The 17426-nt window shown below is 40.0% G+C and overlaps 1 protein-coding gene and 1 pseudogene across 5 annotated transcripts in view; one reads left to right on the plus strand and one right to left on the minus strand.

Moving 5' to 3' along the window:
* The first annotated feature begins 408 nt into the window (after window positions 1–408).
* SENP6 (SUMO specific peptidase 6) overlaps window positions 409–17426 on the plus strand; it is a 105788-nt gene continuing 88770 nt past the window's right edge. For 4 of the 5 annotated variants that reach the window (XM_061207344.1, XM_061207340.1, XM_061207342.1 and 1 more), the window contains exon 1: window positions 490–1063. In XM_061207344.1, coding sequence (XP_061063327.1) covers window positions 1012–1063 — 52 coding nt within the window. In that variant the 5' untranslated portion in view covers window positions 490–1011. Of the gene's footprint in view, window positions 460–489; window positions 1064–17426 lie in introns of those variants that run through there. The other variant, XM_061207343.1, reaches the window with a different exon arrangement.
* LOC133102640 (protein LSM14 homolog A-like) lies at window positions 1372–12338 on the minus strand (annotated as a pseudogene).

The raw sequence follows: 17426 nt of genomic DNA on the forward strand, positions 1-17426 counted from the left end.
ACCTTTTCTCTTCAGCTGGCTACGGTTTAAACCGAAGGCCTCCTCAGAGGAATATGAACTCGGAACATTTCTCAGGCCATCGTGGTGCCACAGAAGCCGAATGCATCGCCGGCCCGGCCTGGAAGCCCAGGTCTGCCATGGGGGCCTCGGCGGGCGCTCCCGACGTCGGACCAAACGTGTGCGGGCCGAGCCGGCACCGTGCTGGGCCGGTGCTACAGAGGACCGGGCGGCGGGCGCCACGCGGCGGGCGCCACGCGGCGGGGCTCGGTGCGGCGCCGCAACCCGCTCAGCCCGCGAGCGAGCGAGTTCGCAATTCTGAGGGGCAGACGCGCTGGGGGCGGGCGCCTAGCGACGGCAGCGACAACAGTGGAGGAGGAGCGGCGGCTGGCGCTGCTGTGGCGACGGAGGCGAGGCGGTGGCGGAGGAGACCCACCCCTGTCCACATGGACAGTCGCAGAGGTCTCCGCTGATACATTGGCGCCTGGGCGGGGTGGGCGGACGGCCGTAGCGGCGGCTGCTGAAAGGAGCGGAGGGCCCGGGGGTGCCTGACGGTCGCGGAGACCTCACCGACCCGGGGGGCGGCGGGTGCGGCCATTTTACGGCCCGGGACTGAGGGAGGCGTGTTTGTGTGCTCGCTCTCAGCCTCTCTTCCTGCGGGCCCGCCGCTAGGGGAAGCTTCTCGGGCGGCCTGGGCGGGCGGTGGATGGGGAGCCGCGGGCCGAGAGGCACCGGGCCCGGGAAGCGCCGTCGCCGCCGCCGCCGCTCGCTTTCGCCCGGCGGAGCCTGAGCAGCCCAGGCCGCGGATCTCGCCGCCCGCCCGCGGATAGGCCCGGAAGCCGGCCTGCTTTTGTGTAGGCCCGTCCGGACGGGGGAGCGCCGCCCGCCTGACGGCCGAGTCCTAGGCCCGCAACCCTGCGGCGGCTACCTTCCTGCGGCGCGGCCCCTCATCCCGGCGAACGCGGCGGCGGTGTGGGCTATGGATTAAGGAGGCGGCGGCGTGGGAGGAGGAAGATGGCGGCTAGCAAAAGCGACGGCACCGCCGGGGAGATTACTTTTCTAGAAGGTACATCAATTTCTGCCCTCGAGGGGGTGGGGGTGGGGAACTACAGGAAAATGTGGGCCCCTGATTCCCGGCTATTCAGGTGTGGGCGCCGGGTGGGTCTGGGGGGCTCCGGGGCGCTGGCGGGGAGAGAAGGTGCTGCGGGCGCGCTGGGTCCGAGTCCGTGCGGGCTAGGGGCTCGGCCGGGAGCCGGGAGGCCGAGGGGGCGTCGGTGGACCGGCCGGGAGCCGGAGTTGGTGCGTGTGCTTTGAGAGTGTACGCGTGTCTTTGACATGTTTTGTTTTTTTTTTTTTTGGTTTCTCCGTGGTGGCCTAAGGATGAGAGCAAATTGCGCTCGGGTCTCGTTTGGTGTTCATGGAAACTTTCAAATCGCTAAGGTTGGGTGAAATCGGGGGCCAGTCCGCGTAGGGAGGGGGAGAGGTAGTTTCCTGAGCTTGTGTTATACGCCCGTCCCCGTCCCCGTCTTTCTTTTTTCGCGGAGCTTCAGGCTTCCTCTTGCAGCCAGCATTCAGATGAGGCCTGGCTCTGTCAGATAATCTTACGAAATGTGTTTTGCTAACGATATTTTAGAAAATAATTTATCGGAAAAAAAGAGAACGAGATTCACAGTGTCAATTTTGGGACCGTCACCCAAGCTAATAGACGAAGTTTGAGTGGTTACATTTTAATTCACTTGTGAGGAAAAGTTAAACATTTGCTGCAGGCGGACTAAGCCAGTCGTAAGTAAGAAAAGCTATCTATTATTGTTGGGGATAATGGGTAACAATATTGGCTCTTGGCCCACGTATAAGGATCCCTGAAACACGGCTAAATTCGTTGTCGTTGTGGACCAGGAACTCTCAACGTTTATTGCGTCATTCGACTGTGGGTTCACCGTTTGTGCTGGTAATTAGGTTTATAAATATGTTTGGGAGAGCGGGTTTATGAGTGGGTCTGTCTGCTGTGCAGTGACTGTTAAAAGATTTAACTCCTCTTCGGATAGTTTTGCAAAGATGAATTTCATATCGGGTAAAAGGAGTACTTTAAAGATAACTAGTTGGAAACATTTCTGAATTAAGAAAGTACAACTTCACTGTGGTACAAGGTCCTCTAAGAGGGTGTGGAAGGATGGGTATGCCGAGTTTACAGTCTTATTAACTGTACCTAGAACAGGGCCTGGAACACAGTAGGTACTCAGTGTTAGTCTAATGAACAAATGGGTACTAATGGAGCTGAGTGGGAAAAGAAACCTTAATTTTCTTAATTCTTCTTCCTTGGAGTGGAGCAGAGCCAAAAAAATATTTACCTTGTTGTACAAACCAGCCTTTATTTAAAAGTGATGCAAGTTTTATATGAGATTTGTGGTAAGAAGATGTGGAAAGCTTGCAAGGTTTTCTGGGTTCATTTCATATTTCTTTTATTCTATCTCCATTCTCGTTTGGGCAGAATGGTTACCTGTCAGGGGCTGAGAGTGGTGCAGCTTGTGTTACAGGTGGTGCTATGTGATGAACATAGGGAGGATAGAAAGAGCATAAATAAGGCCAACAGATACAGGGCCAATGTGAAATTTAAAACTGTTGCTTTTAGTTTATTCTAACTTAAGGGTCTGTGAGTTGCTCTAGGGGGTAAACTTGAGTTTCACCATGTCACCTTCAGCATTCTCAGAAAGCAAGTGAATGCTACCTTGTTTAGAATATGAGCATAAGGGAGAGCAGGCATTTCAGTTTTTCATATACTGTACTGAATCTTCTGAAATAAATGGAATGATATTTAGTACTACTTATATTTTTTGTGTTTAATATTTTGTACTTAATTCTTCTGGTTCTTTACACTTTTAATGATAAAATACTCCAATATAGCTTGCCAGATATTCGTTCATCAAATGTTTATAGTGGCCTGCTCTGTACCAGGCACTTACCAAGGTGAATACAGCAGTGCGTAAGATAGTTAGGGTCCTTGCCTTTATGGGACTTACATTTTAGTGGGAGGGACTCTTTATAAATAAGTAAAAGTTAATCCATTTAAAACAGTCTTACCCCATTTTTTTCACATAGTTTCCTTCTTCACTTTATTTAGATCTGCTCAGACCTGACAACCTACTTACAGTGTCATGCTGCCACACGTGTACAAACACAGGGTATTCCCTTTAAGTGTCCTATTTTTCATGGTAGCACTTTTCACATGATAAATTTATGTCTTCATGTTTTTTAGTCCTATTAAAATATAAGCTCCGTGAAAGCAATGGCTTTCTCTTTACACCATCATATTTCTTGCACGTGGAGCATATTTATTTGTTGTTAGTGAAATAAACAGGATGATAATAGTGTGATAAAGGCTATGGAAGAAAAATACAGAGCACTGGACGAATGAGAAAGCCATTTGACATAGTGTTAAAGTCAAGAAAGGCCTTACTGAGGAGGTCACACGTGTGTTAAGGTAATACCTTAACTGTGGGACTAGAGTATGGCAGAGGGCGTGATGTCTCTAAAGGTTCCAAGATGATATAGGATTCCATTTGTTTAAAAAAAGGAGGTCATTATGGCTGAAATGTAGCAAGCAAAGAAGAGAGTGATATGAAAGAGAGATAGCAGATCATGCAAGTTCATGAATTTTTATTTGATTCTCAGAAGTAGGAAGTCATTGAAGAGTTTGGGACAAAGGAGTGTAGTGATACGATTTATCTTTTAAAAAAAAAAAAAAAGTTTGCTCCTGGAGTGAATTAGAGGAGAGCAAGAGTAAAAGCAGGGGTATTAGGAGAATATTGTAGCAGTCTGAAAAATAGACGGGCTTGGATTAGGATGGTAGCAGTGGCAGTTGGGGAAGAGGAGTGGATAGATCGAAGATCCGTTTGGATGTAGAGCTTACAGGACTTCTTGATGCATTGCATATTGAGGATCAGAGTAAGGGAGGAATCAAAGATGACTCCTAGGATTTTGGTTTGAGGTGTTGCAGGGGGGCGCGGGATTCCATTCACTGAGATGGAGTAGACTGGCAGAGGAATGAGAAGTAAGTTAATAGCTCTGCTTTGGTCATCTTAAGTTTGAGGTGCTTGTTTGTTGTCCATTTTCTAAATTATGTTTTACATTCTTATAAACTATTAAGTAAAAAACTAATTCCATTTCTTTTTCTGGCTTCTTTAGGGAAAAAGAGACCTATTGGTTACTATTGTACATTATTTTGTTGGTATAGTAGCACACTGAAATTGTGTGAATTTGATTAGGCCACAGCTTGTATTGAATTTTTTCTTTCCCCTCTTTGATTTGTTTCTTTCTCTTCTGTACGCTTAAGGTTGTCTTCTGCCCCTTTTCCACTTGTGATAGCTAGTTTGGCAGATTTAGATTTCTCTTTCGTTTATTCATTCAACGGCTATTTATTGAGCCACTGTAACTTGTAGGTACTGTGCTGAGAGGCACAGTGGGGGAGGGAAGGCGGTTCCCCCGTGGAGTTTCCAGTCCAGTGAGGAGAGTCAGTAATCAAAGAAGCGCACTTGTAAGTGTAAAATTTCAACTGCAAGTGCAGCCAAAGGGGATTATTTGTAATCATGAGAATTTGATCTAATCAGGGCAGTTTGAAGGGTGAATAGGAGAGGGAAAGGTGGAGAGACAGAGCTTTGCAGCCAGGGGGAATACAGTAGAGGAAGCGCGGCACGTTTAGGGAACTGAAAGGACAGTGTGGTGCTAGTAAGGAGAGTGGTACAAGATAAGACTGGAGGTTAACATCATCAGGTTTGTTTCAGAAAAGGTCATTGGCTGCCACACGGAAATACCTCTAGAGAGGGGCAGAAGATTGTTGTCGAGATCAGTTAGGAGACTTGTAGTACAGGGCAAAGGTGACGGTAGCTAGCTCCTTCTTGTAACCTTTCTTTTGATACTCTCCCCCTTCTTTTCTCCTCTGGCAAGTCTGCCTCCTCTCTCGTTTGTTTTTCTTTTGTATACTGTTCTTGTTCATTCTAGCTTTCTTTCCCTTTACCTTTTTTCTTCTGCCAACTAATTGACTCACCAATATTTTCTCCCATTTTTTCTGCTTTCCCTTTCGTATGTATGTGTGGGTGTGTGTATTTCCTACTTTGTTTTCATTCTACTCTTAATGCTTGCCTTCTCTCTTATTTGAATTCTAGTTTTTATTGTTTTATTTCACTTACTACCTTTCTTTTTCTAGGTATTAGCTGATTGTTCTTGATATTCTGGATTGACTAGTGTAGTGAGAGAGGTAACAGAGAATGAAGTTATGTATTCCATATGTCTAGACTTCTGTAAGTTAATTGTTCCTGTTGCCATTACAAAAGCATGTTGACCGTTTGAGATCAAGAGGTGTAGAGGGGTTATATGACCTAGAGCAAGTAAGTGGGGCAATCAGAACTGGAGCTTGGGACCTGTCCTATAGCCTTAACCTCCTTCAGCATTGCCTTCCTTCCTTTCCTCCCTCCTTCCCTTCTTTATCCCTTTGCTTTCCCATTCTTCTTACCTATTTAACCTTGGGGGTGGAGGTGGACAAGAGACGGGAAAATAATAGGGCGTTATGGGGAGTTACCATTTACTGATGAAGCAGCGCTCTAAGAGGGCAAAAGCTGAAGCCACAGGTCTCTTAAGGCCCAACTTCAGAAATTATACTGTGTCACTTCTGTCACATTCGATTGGCCAGAAGGCCACAGAGCCAGCCCAGATTCAAGAGGAGGGGAAGTAGAACCATCACTCAACAGGAACAGTGGGAAAGAATTTGCAGCCATCTTTAATCCATGCAGCCGTCTTTCCTCTCCCATACCTCTCTGTTTTTCGGTTTTTTGTTTTTTTTTTTTAATACTTTCAACAAAGTCATAGTATTTCTTAAACTTGAAAATGACAGTTCTTTTGAGATCCAAAAATTTCTAATTTCTGGACAGTTTAGGAAGCTAAAGGAAGACAGAACAAAGTAGACCACACATTTGTAATTTGTTTCAAAGGTATAAATAGCAACGTAAACAGTCATTGGTTAACTTTCCTTTGATTAGGGACTGATTGAAGAATTTCTGAAACCAAGCAAGCATAAGTAAGAAGAAAAGAGGAAGAATGTTAGGAACTTTTCCTTCCTTTTTTTCTTTCATTCAGTGATGTCTGGGTCATGGTGGAGTTGTTATTGTTATCTTTCTCATTTTCATTACCTAAACTCTTAGAAAACATGGTCACCACTATTTACAGTATTAAAAATTAAATGTTATCTTGATACAAAACACAACAGTTAATCCATAAAGTCAGAGGCAGACTGTTGATCACAATTACAACCCACTTCCCTTGTACACTTAGGTCACATTACTTGGAGTGATGCAACAATGGATGATCCATTACTGTGAGCTGCAAATTATGGTTGGCTACATCACCTAAAAAACAGAAAGTAGATATGCAGTATCCATTTGACACTAAAAACAGTGTTAACTTTTAGCCGGTTTTTTGGGCTACCTTAGGGTTTTGTACTTCTCAGAGCCTTCTGCATCCATCACCAGCAATTAGGACCTCTTGTCTCCTGAGGATACAGACTTTCAGTACCAAAATTGGAACAGTCCTAGGCAAATTGGGACATGTGGACACTGCCTTGTCCCAAGTTAACAGCGACTACTTTGAGGCCGTCTGAAACTATAGGCTTGAAAAGTAAGACAGCAAGCCATATTCTGACCTTGTTTTGGGAGAGGTTTTTTTTGTTATTTCAAATACATTTCATGCTTGGTTTTGAATATGAGGGTTTTTTTCTCCCACATTAACTGCGTTACAATCTTTGAAATATAGCAGAGAGAAAAAACCAAACAGTGCTGGTGTACAGTGTATAACAAATGTACTTTTTTCTTTTTTGCAAAGACTGAAGCCATTTTTAAGGACATGAAGAGCTAGAAATTTCCCGAGACTTGTTTGTATACTATGTAATAACCTTGTTGTCTTTCCTATATTAAAAAAAAAAAAATCTGCAAACTTTCTGCCTCCACAACCTCCTGTGTATGAATCTGCCACTAAATCTTGGAGACATGGTGAAAATACTGCCTTTTACCACCATGACCTCCGGTGACTCTGTCTTCATGGAAACCAATATCTTCTCTGCCTCTGAAATTCCTATGCCACTGTTTGGATGAGGAGGGATTCCATATTTTGGCATTTAAACTTCTTTCTTCAGTTCAGGTTTGTCTCCATTCTCTATTATCACAGGAAATAAAAAACACTGATTTAATTTTGTCAGTATAGCAATTAAGTCTGCAAATCTTCATCAGTGTTTCCTTCACAAGTTTGAGTACCAACTCCTGAGTCTCCTTGTCTTCACCATTTATAGGCTTTACCTGTTTTTCAAGTTTATCTTCTTTTAATTTAAGTTTATTTTGACACTGTCAGTTTTCTCCTTGTTGAATGATGCATTTGCACTTTCAGAATTAAAGTGTTGCATTGGTCCGTCTCATTGAATATTGTCCCCCTGCCATCTTGATGGTGTTCTCCCCTTTCCTTGGGGCAGAAGGGACATTTGGAGCCACTTGCCTCTCGCGATCATTTCTTAGGTTATTCGTTTTCTCTCTTTGGAACTTTGTGTGCTTGTGGTAACTATATTTTAGAGATTATGTATTCTGTGTGAAGATAGAACCAACTGCATTACTTTGGGGTAAGGTACCCACTGCTTGGTATTTCCATTCCATAGAAGATCAAGATGCTTCCAGCAACACCAACAGCATCAAACTGCTGCCTGATGTTGGCCTTGGACAGAACTAACTGTATGCCAGCATCCTTCCAAAAGATCCATAGAAACCCACTGAATGGAATGAGGAGGTAGATAAACTGAGGGAACGCTGAACAACAGCTGGATCCTGAGGCAAAGAATATTGTGCTTTTGGTGGTTCACAGAGAAGTCTAGTTTAATATTATTCCCAAGGATATAATATATTCAGACTTCATCTTCAGATGGTATTGGACAGTCTATTGGTCTGTCTCCTGTATCAAAAAATAAAGGTTGTATAGATTAGGAATTTGAGAAAACTCACCTCAGCTGGGTGATTTTTCTGCTTCATGTAGCGCCTGTGGGGGTTATTCAGTGGTAGCTTGGCAGGCCTGGAGGCTCCAAGACAGCTTTATTCAAATGTCTGACTCTGGCCGGTATGGAAAGTTGGGCCCTTCCTTCTCCATGGAGTCGAAAGGCCTCTTCATGTGGTCTCTGCAGCGGGGTACCCGTACTTGTAACATGGTGGCTTAGGGCTCCACGAGACTGCCTTTGGAGAACCTTGACAGGTTCTGGAGAAAGACTGGGGCTAAAGCACTACAGAGCCACCTAAAATTGCTTTATTGAGATTTCCTGACGTTTGCATTTAATTCGCTCTTTACGTTTTCTTTTACTGCTTTTATATTTCTAAGCTGCAGAAGTTAACTTCTGTCTCAGTGACCCTTTTTAAAAAATTCTATTTTTTATTATTGTAAAACCTTATCAATGACAGTTTAAAAAATTATTAGGAAATATTTCATATCTGTGTGGAATATAAAGAATAATATAGCAAAAACTCATGTTCTACTTCCTAGCCTAAAGAAAACATTACTAATACAGTTGAAGCTGGGCTGAACCCTTTCTTATTTTTTTTTAAATTTTTAAAAATTTTTTTAAAAAATTTATTTATTTTTGGCTGCGTTGGGTCTTCGTTGCTGCGCACGGGCTTTCTCTAGTTGCAGCGAGCGGGGGCTGCTCTTTGTTACGGTGTGCGGGTTTCTCATTGCGGTGGCTTCTCTTGTTGCAGAGCACGGGCTCTAGGCGTGCGGGCTCAGTAGCTGTGGCTCCCGGGCTCTAGAGCGCAGGCTCAGTAGTTGTGGCTCCCGGGCTCTAGAGCGCAGGCTCAGTAGCTGTGGCTCCCGGGCTCTAGAGTGCAGGCTCAGTAGTTGTGGCTCCCGGGCTCTAGAGCGCAGGCTCAGTAGTTGTGGCGCACGGGCTCTGGAGCGCAGGCTCAGTAGTTGTGGCTCCCGGGCTCTAGAGCGCAGGCTCAGTAGTTGTGGCTCCCGGGCTCTAGAGCGCAGGCTCAGTAGTTGTGGCGCACGGGCTCTGGAGCGCAGGCTCAGTAGTTGCGGCGCACGGGCTTAGTTGCTCCACAGCATGTGAATCTTCCCAGACCAGGGCTCGAACCCGTGTCCCCTGCATTGGCAGGCAGATTCTCAACCACTGCGCCACCAGGGAAGTCCCGAACCCTTTCTTTTTTGCATCTTCCTGCCTCCTTTCCAGGGGTAACCACCATCCTTAATTTGGTAGTTATCATTCCCATACATTTCTTTGTACTTTATGTTCTTATCTCTGAACCTGTGTATGTGTACAAATTGTTTTGAATGTTTAGAATATTTTATAAATCATGTCATACTGTATTCTTCTGTAACTTGCTTTTCATTCTTACAGCATTGTTTGAGAAATTAAATTATGTTGATAAGAATAGGTCTAGTGCTTTGTCATAGTATGAATATACTACCTTTTATTTATGCATTTTCTTTTTTGTGGGAATTAGGTTGTATCTAATTTTTTACTATTACATACATTGCTACTATGAATATTTTAGTATGTCTCATATTGCTACTATGAACTTTTTTTTAAAGTACATTTCCTTGTGCACATGTGTGTTTCTCTAGAGCAGGGGTCAGCAAACTTTTTCTGTAAAGGGCTAGATAGTGAATATCTTACCCTTTACATTCCAAACAGTCTGTCACAATTACTCAGTGCTGCCAGTTTAGCAAAAAGGCAGTTACAGATAATACACAAGCAAATGAGTGTGGCTGTGTGCCAGTAAAACTTTTTGGACACTGAAATTTGAATTTTATGTAATTTTCTTGTAACATGAAACGTTAGTCTTGTTTGATTCCCCCCCCCCCCAGCCATTTAAAAATGTAAAAGCCATATTCTTAGCTCGTGGGCCTTATAAAAATTAAGCAGCAGGCCAGATTTGGCTGGGCCATACTTTGCTAACATCTGATCTAGGGTATTTCTTAGCAATGGAATTATCGGGTCATGTGCAATTTCAGCTTCTCCTAAGTATTGCCAAATTGATCTCCAAAGTGCTTTCACTAGCACTTTTTAAGTTTTCCTGTTTATACCCATCATTACCCACTTAATAATGTCCGATGTTTTAGTTTTTGCCAGTCTGATGTGGTTATCAGATGGTGGTTTGAATTTGTAATACTCTGGTTTATAGTGAGGTTGAGTATCTTTATTACTGTATTTTTTTAAATTGTTCATTGTTCATTCAATATTCAAAAAATATTGAGTGCCAACCTAGAGTTAATCCCTATTCTATGTGCTTGTGGTGCGTGAGTAAACTAAACAAAATACTCTATGAGTTTCTTTTTGTTTTTTGGGTTATTTTGTGTGTTTCCTCAGTTCTTAATTGCTCATGTTTTCTGCACATTTTGTTCTGTTGGAATGTTGGGGTTCTTTATATAGTCTGGATAGGAAACCTTGGTTGAATTATGTGTATTGAACATACATCTTACAGAATTATTGCTTGTCTTATTTTTAAATTCATGGAATAATTTTATGAGCAAATTTTTAAAATGTAGTCATTTATTGTTTTTTTCTTAATGTCTTGTGCTTTTTGTGATAGAAGAAATTCTTTGGTCTTATTGGTCCCTTGTATTATAACTTTACTTCTTTTGGTTTTACTAATCACTGTTCATTTCTTTAGTTTTTACAATAGCAGGAGAGTGCCAGTCAGCTGTGCAGGTTGGGGTAACAGAATTTGAAAATCTATTTGTAATGTATCTATTTCTTATGTTTTCTTTATATTTAAAAAAGTTTTTTAAAAAGACTATTAATGGGACTTTCTTGGCGGTCCAGTGGTTAAGACTCCACTCTTCCACTGCAGGGGGCACGGGTTCGGTCCCTGGTCAGGGAACTTAAGATTCCGCATGCTGCGCGGCATGGCCAAGAAAAAAAAAAAAAGACTTTATTAAATACTTGCAAACCATATATCTGATAAGGGGTTAATATCCAAAATATATAAAGAACTCATATAACCCAATAGCAAAAAACCCAAATAATCCAATTAAAAATAGGCAAAGGACTTGAATAGACATTTTTTCCAAAGAAGACCTACAGATGGCCAACAGATACCTGAAAAGGCGCTCAACATCACTAATTATTAGGAAAATGCAAATCAAAGCCACCATGAGATATCACCTCACGCCTGTCAGAATGGTTATTATGAAACCATGGTAACCATGCGCTGTTGGTGGGATTGTGAACTGGTGCAGCCACTATGGAAAACAGTATGGAGGTTCCTCAGGAGATTAAAAGTAGAACTACTATATGACCCAGCAATTCTACTTGTGTGAATATATCTGAAGGAAACAAAAACACTATGTTGAAGAGATATCTGTGCCCCCTTGTTCAATAGCCGAGGCATGGATACAATCTAAGTGTCCATGAATGGAAGAACGGATAAAGATGTTGTGTATATATACAATGGACTATTATTCAGACATAAAAGGGAGAGAAATCCTGCCATTTGTGACAACATGGGTGGACCCTGAGAGCATTATGCTAAGTGAAATAAGAATGCTGTGTGATCCCACTTATGTGTGGAATCTTAAAAAAAAAATCAAGGCTAAAAACGAAACCAAAAAAAAACAAAAAATCCCAAACTCATAGAAAAAGAGATCAGATTTGTGGTTACCAGAGGCAGGGCATGGGAGGTAGCGGACTTGGATGAAAGTGGTCAAAAGGTACAAACTTCCAGTTATAGGATAAATAAGTACTGGGATTGTAATGTATAAAATGATGGGTGGCTATAGTTAATACTCCTATAGGGCTTATTTGGAAGTTGTTAGAGTAAATCCTAAGAGTTCTCATCACAAGGAAAAAAACTTCCTTCCTTCCTTCCCTTCCCTCTCTTCTCTTTTCTTTCTTTCTTTCCCTAGCTTGCTTTCTTTTCTCTCTATGTCTCTTTCTCTTTCTCCTTCCTTCTTTTCCTTCTTTCTCTTTCTTTCTTTCGTTCTTTCATCTATATGAGATGATAGATGATAACTGAACATATTATGGTAATCATTTCACAATATATGTAAGTGAAGTCATTATGTTGTACACCTTGAACTTATACAGTGCTGTTCAGTTATATATCAATAAAACTGGGCAGGGAAGGCTTGTTCTTGTTTTTCTTTTTTCTAACCGTGCAAAAGGTTTCCTTTTTTTTTTTTTAAGAGCAGTTTCAGGTTCACAGCAAAGAGGAAGGTACAGAGATTTGCCATATACCTCCCACCCCCACATCTGCATAGCCTTCGCCAGTGTCAACATGTTCCACCAGGGTGGTACAATTGATAACCTTCCACCGACAAATCATAGTCCAGAGTTTACGTTATGGCTCACTCATCGTGTGGTATAGTCTGTGGGTTTGAATAAGTGTGTCATGACATGTATCCATCATCATGATGTCATACAGAGTATTTTCATTGCCATAAATATCTTCATTGTTCCACCTATTCATCCCTCAGCCCCTCCACCCTCACCTCACCTTGGCAACTACTGATCTTTTTACGGTCTCCATAGTTTTGCCTTGTCCAGAATGTCATCTAGTTGAAATCATACAGTAGACTGCCTTTTCAGGTTGGTTTCTTTCACTTAGTAATAGGCATTTAAGGTTCCTCCGTGTCTCTTCATGGCTGTTACTAAGTGAGTTCTTGGTATATTTTGGATAAAGTCCTTTATCAGATGTGTTATTTTTGCAAATATTTTCTCCCAATCTTTGGCTTGTTTTCTAATTTTCTTGGCAGAGCAAAAGGTTTTAATTTTAATGAAGTCCAGTTTATCAATTCTTTCTTTCATGGATTATACCTTTGGTGTTTCATCTAAAGAGTCATCACCATACCTAAGAGTCATCTAGATTTTTCTCCTATGTTATCTTCTAGGAGTTTTGTAGTTTTGTATTTTACATTTAGGTCTGTGATCCATTTTGAATTAAATAACTTGCTAAGACTGATTGCGATTGCATTGAATTTATTGATAAAGTTGGAAAGAACTGACATCTGGACAGTATTGAGTCTTCCCATTCATGAACATGAAATATCTCTCCATTTTTTTAGTTTTTCTTTCATTTCATTCATCAGTTTTGTAGTTTCCATCATAAAGATTTTGTACATATTCTGTTAGCTTTATAGCTAAGTATTTCATATTTGGGGGTGCTAATGTGTTATTGTGTTTTTAATTTCACATTTACCTTGCTCATTATTGGTATATAGGAAAGCATTTAATTGTTTTGTATTAACCTTGTATCCTGCAGCCTTACTATAATTGCTTACTAGTTCCAGGAGGGTTTTTTTGAGTGATTCTTTCGGATTTTCTACCTAGACGATCATATCATCTGCAAAGACAGTTTTATTTCTCTCTTCCCAATCTGTATCTCTTATTTCATTTTCTTATGTATTGAATTAGATGGAACAAAAAGGAGTGATGAGAGGAGTCATCCTTGCCTTGTACCTGGTCTTACTTGGAAAGCTTCCATTTCTCATCATCATATATGATGTTAGCTATAGGTTTTTGTAGATATTCTTTATGAAGTTAAGGAAGTTCCCATGTTTTCTTAGTTTGCTGAATGTTTTTATCATGAATGGGAATTGGATTTTATCAAATGCTTTTTCTATTGATGTGATCTGTGATTTTCCTTTTTGTAGCTTATTGATGTAATGGATTACATTAACTGATTTTTGAATGTTGACCCAGCCTTGGCATAGCTGGGACACATTCCACTCAGTTATGGTGTATAATTCTTCTTGTACATTGTTGGATTCAATTTGCTAATATTTTTGCATCTGTGTTCATGAGAGATATTGGCCTGTAGTTTTCTTATTATGTCTTTGTCTGATTTTGATATTACAGTAACGTTGGCCTTGTAGAATGAGTTCGGAAGTATTTCCTTTGCTTCAGTCTTCTGAAAGAGATTGTAGAGAATTGATACAATTTCCTTAAATGTTTGGTAGACTTCACCAATGAATCCATCTGGGCCTGGTGGTTTCTGTTTTGGAAAATTATGATTAGTTATTGATTCAATTTCTTTACTAGATGCAGGCATATTTAGATTGTCTCTTTCTTCTTTTTTGTTTTTCTTCTTGAGGTTTTTTTTTTTTGGCAACTTGTATCTTTCAAAGAATTGGTCCATTTCATCTAGGTTATCAGATTTGGGCATAGAGCTGCTGGAAGTATTTCTTTATTATTCTTTTAATGCCCATGGGATCTGTAGTGATGTCCTCTCTTTCATTTCTTTCTTTTTTTTTAAATAATTTTTTGGGGGTGTAGTTGATTTACAATGTTGTGTTAGTTTCAGGTGTACAGCAAAGTGAATCAGTTAATGCATATACCTATATCCACTCTTTTTTAGATTCTTTTCCCATATAGGCTGTTACAGAGTTTTGAGTAGAGTTCCCTGTGCTATATAGTAGGTCCTTATTAGTTCTCTATTTTATATATAGTAGTGTGTATACGCCAATCCCAGTCTCCCAATTTATCCCTCCGCCTACTGTTTGCCCCCTGGTGACCATAAGTTTGTTTTCTACATCTGTGACTCTACATCTGTGACTCATTTTTTTAGATTCTATATATAAGCGATATCATGAGATATTTGTCTGACTCTTTCATTTCTGATGGTAGTAATTTGTGTTCGCCTTCTTTTATTCTTAGCCTGGCTAGAGGCTTATTGGTTTTATCAGTCTTACCAAAGAATCAGCTTTTGGTTTATTTGATTTTTCTATTGATTTCCTATTTAATTTCATTGATTTCTGCTCTGATTTTTATTATTTCTTTTCTTCTGCTTACTCTGGATTTAAATTGCTCTTTTTCTAGTTTCCTAAGAAAGATGCTTAGATGATTTATTCTTGGTCTTTCTTTTCTAATATATGCATTAAATGCTATAAATTTTCTCTTAGCACTGCTTTCACTACATCCGACAAATTTGGTAAATTGTGTTTTCATTTTCATTTAGTCCAAAATGTTTTTAAGTTTATCTTGAGATTTCTTCATTGACCTGTTTGTTGTTTTGAAGTGTGTTGTTTAATCTCTATGTATTTTGGGATTTTTCCAGTTAATTTTTCTGGTTTTGACTTCTAGTTTAATTCTGTTGTGGTCTCAGAATAGACACTGTGTGATTTCTGTCATATAAATTTGCTAAAATGTGTTTTATGGCCCAGAATGTGGTCCTTGTGAATGTTTCATGTGAGCTTGAGAAAAAAATGTATTCTTCTGTTGTTGGATGAAGTAGTCTATAGATGTCAATTATCTCCAGTTGACTGACAGTATTATTAAGTTTAACTATGTCCTTACTGATTTTCTGCCTTCTGAATCAGTCCATTTCTGATATAGGAGTTTACAGTCTCCAACTATGATAGTGAATTCATTTATTTTTCCTTGCATTTCTAGTAGTTTTTGTCTCACATAATTTGACACTGCTGTTAAGGACTGTTACATCTTCTTGAAGAATTGACCCTTTTAACATTATGTAAATGCCCTTCTTTATCCCTAATAACTTTCCTTGCTTTGACATCTGCTTTGTCTAAAATTAATGTAGCTACTCCAGCTTTCTTTCGATTGCTATTAGCGTGGTCTTTCTCCGTCGTTTTAATCTATATGTGTTTTTATTTATGGGTTTCTTGTAGAGGGTATGTAGTTGGGTTTCATTGTTTGATCCATTCTGAGAATTTTTACGTTTTATTTGGTGCATTTAGAACATTGACGTTCAATTTTTTTTGTTTATTTTAAATCCAGAACTTAGAAGTTTATGAAATTCTTTTTGAATCCCTAAGATGGCTGTAAACAGTTTGTTTTTACATGTTCGTAGCTTAAAGGAATGTGACTATCACAGTTTATATGGACTTCTGCCTAGGAAGCCCACCAACGCTACACAGTAGTTTTGTGTTTCCGTAATCCAGTCCTAACATGGCCAGTGCTCTCCGTACCCAGCAAGGGTCCGTCCTGCCCATTGCTTTTGATTGTGACTATTGATATAGTTGGGTTAATGTCTACCGTATTTTTTATTACTATTTTCTGTTTGTTGCCTTTGTTCTTTGTTCCTTTTTTTGTCTGCTACTCTTTTTTCTGCCATTTGTGTTTTTAATTGAGCATTTTATATGATTCCATTTTCTCTCCTTTCTTTGCATTTCAATTATACTTAATTAAAATTTTTAGTGGTTCCTTTAACGTTTGCAATATATGTTTACAACTAATTTAAGTTCACTTTCAAATAACATTATACCACTTCACAGACAATAACAAAACAATCTTAATTCCGCTCTCCTGTCCCTTGTATCTTTGCTGTTATTCGTTTCCCTTTTAGTTAAGCTAAGCATATGTATATACACACACACATAAGATATATACATAAACATACATGATCGAATAACATGTTGCTATTATTTTGAACAAAATGTTACTTGTTATTAGGAATAAGAAAAATAAAAGTTTTAATTTTACCTTCACTTATTCCTTCCCTGATACTCTTTCTTTCTTTATGTACATTCAAGTTTCTGACCTACATCATTTTTCTTCCCTCTAAAGAACTTTTTTTTGTCTTTAAACATTTGCAAAACAGGTCTTACAAAATGGCAACAAGTTCTCCCAATATTTGTCTAAGAAAGTCTTATTTGTACTTCACTTTTGGAAGATAATTTCACAGGGTACAGAATTCCAGAGGGTTTTTCTTTTTTTTTCTTTTCTCAGCACTTTGTATTATTTCTCCCCACTCTCTTGTTTGCATGATTTCTGAGAAGCCAGTTAAAATTCTTACCTTTGTTCCTCTGTAGGTAATGTTTTTTTCTCCACACACACACCCCCCCACCCCCCGACCCAAACTGTGGTTTGAAAATGATATGCTCAGGTGTAGTTTTTTAGATTTCTGTCTCTGAGCTTCCTGGATCTGTGGTTTGGTGTCTGATGTTGATTTGGGGAAATTCTCAGTCATTATTGTTTCAAATATTTCTTCTGTTCCTTTCTTTATTCTCCTTCTGGTATTTCTATTAAATGTATGTTACACCTTTTGTGGTTGTCCCATGATCCTTGGGTGTTCTTTTGTTTTTTGTTTTTTCTTTCAGTCTTTGTTCTCTTTGCTGTTTAGTTTCGGAGGTTTCTACTGATATATATTCAAGTTCAGAGATTCTTTTCTCAGCTGTGTCCAGTCTACTAATAAGCTCATCAGAGGCATTTTTCATTTCTGTTTCATGTTTTTTATTTCTAGCATTTATTTTTGGTTCTTAGGATTTCCATCTTTCTGCTTATGTTGCCTATCTGTTCTTGCATAGTTCAAATTCACAGCCTGATAATTCCAACATCCATGCCATGTCTGGTTTTGATGCTTGTTTTGTCTCATCGAATTGTGTTTTTTGCCTTTTCGTATGTCTTGTAATTTTTTTTCTTGATAGCTGGATATTATATACTGGGTGAAAGGAAC

Source organism: Eubalaena glacialis, chromosome 12 (genome assembly GCF_028564815.1).
Source record: "Eubalaena glacialis isolate mEubGla1 chromosome 12, mEubGla1.1.hap2.+ XY, whole genome shotgun sequence".
NCBI classification, from domain to species: Eukaryota; Metazoa; Chordata; class Mammalia; order Artiodactyla; family Balaenidae; genus Eubalaena; species Eubalaena glacialis.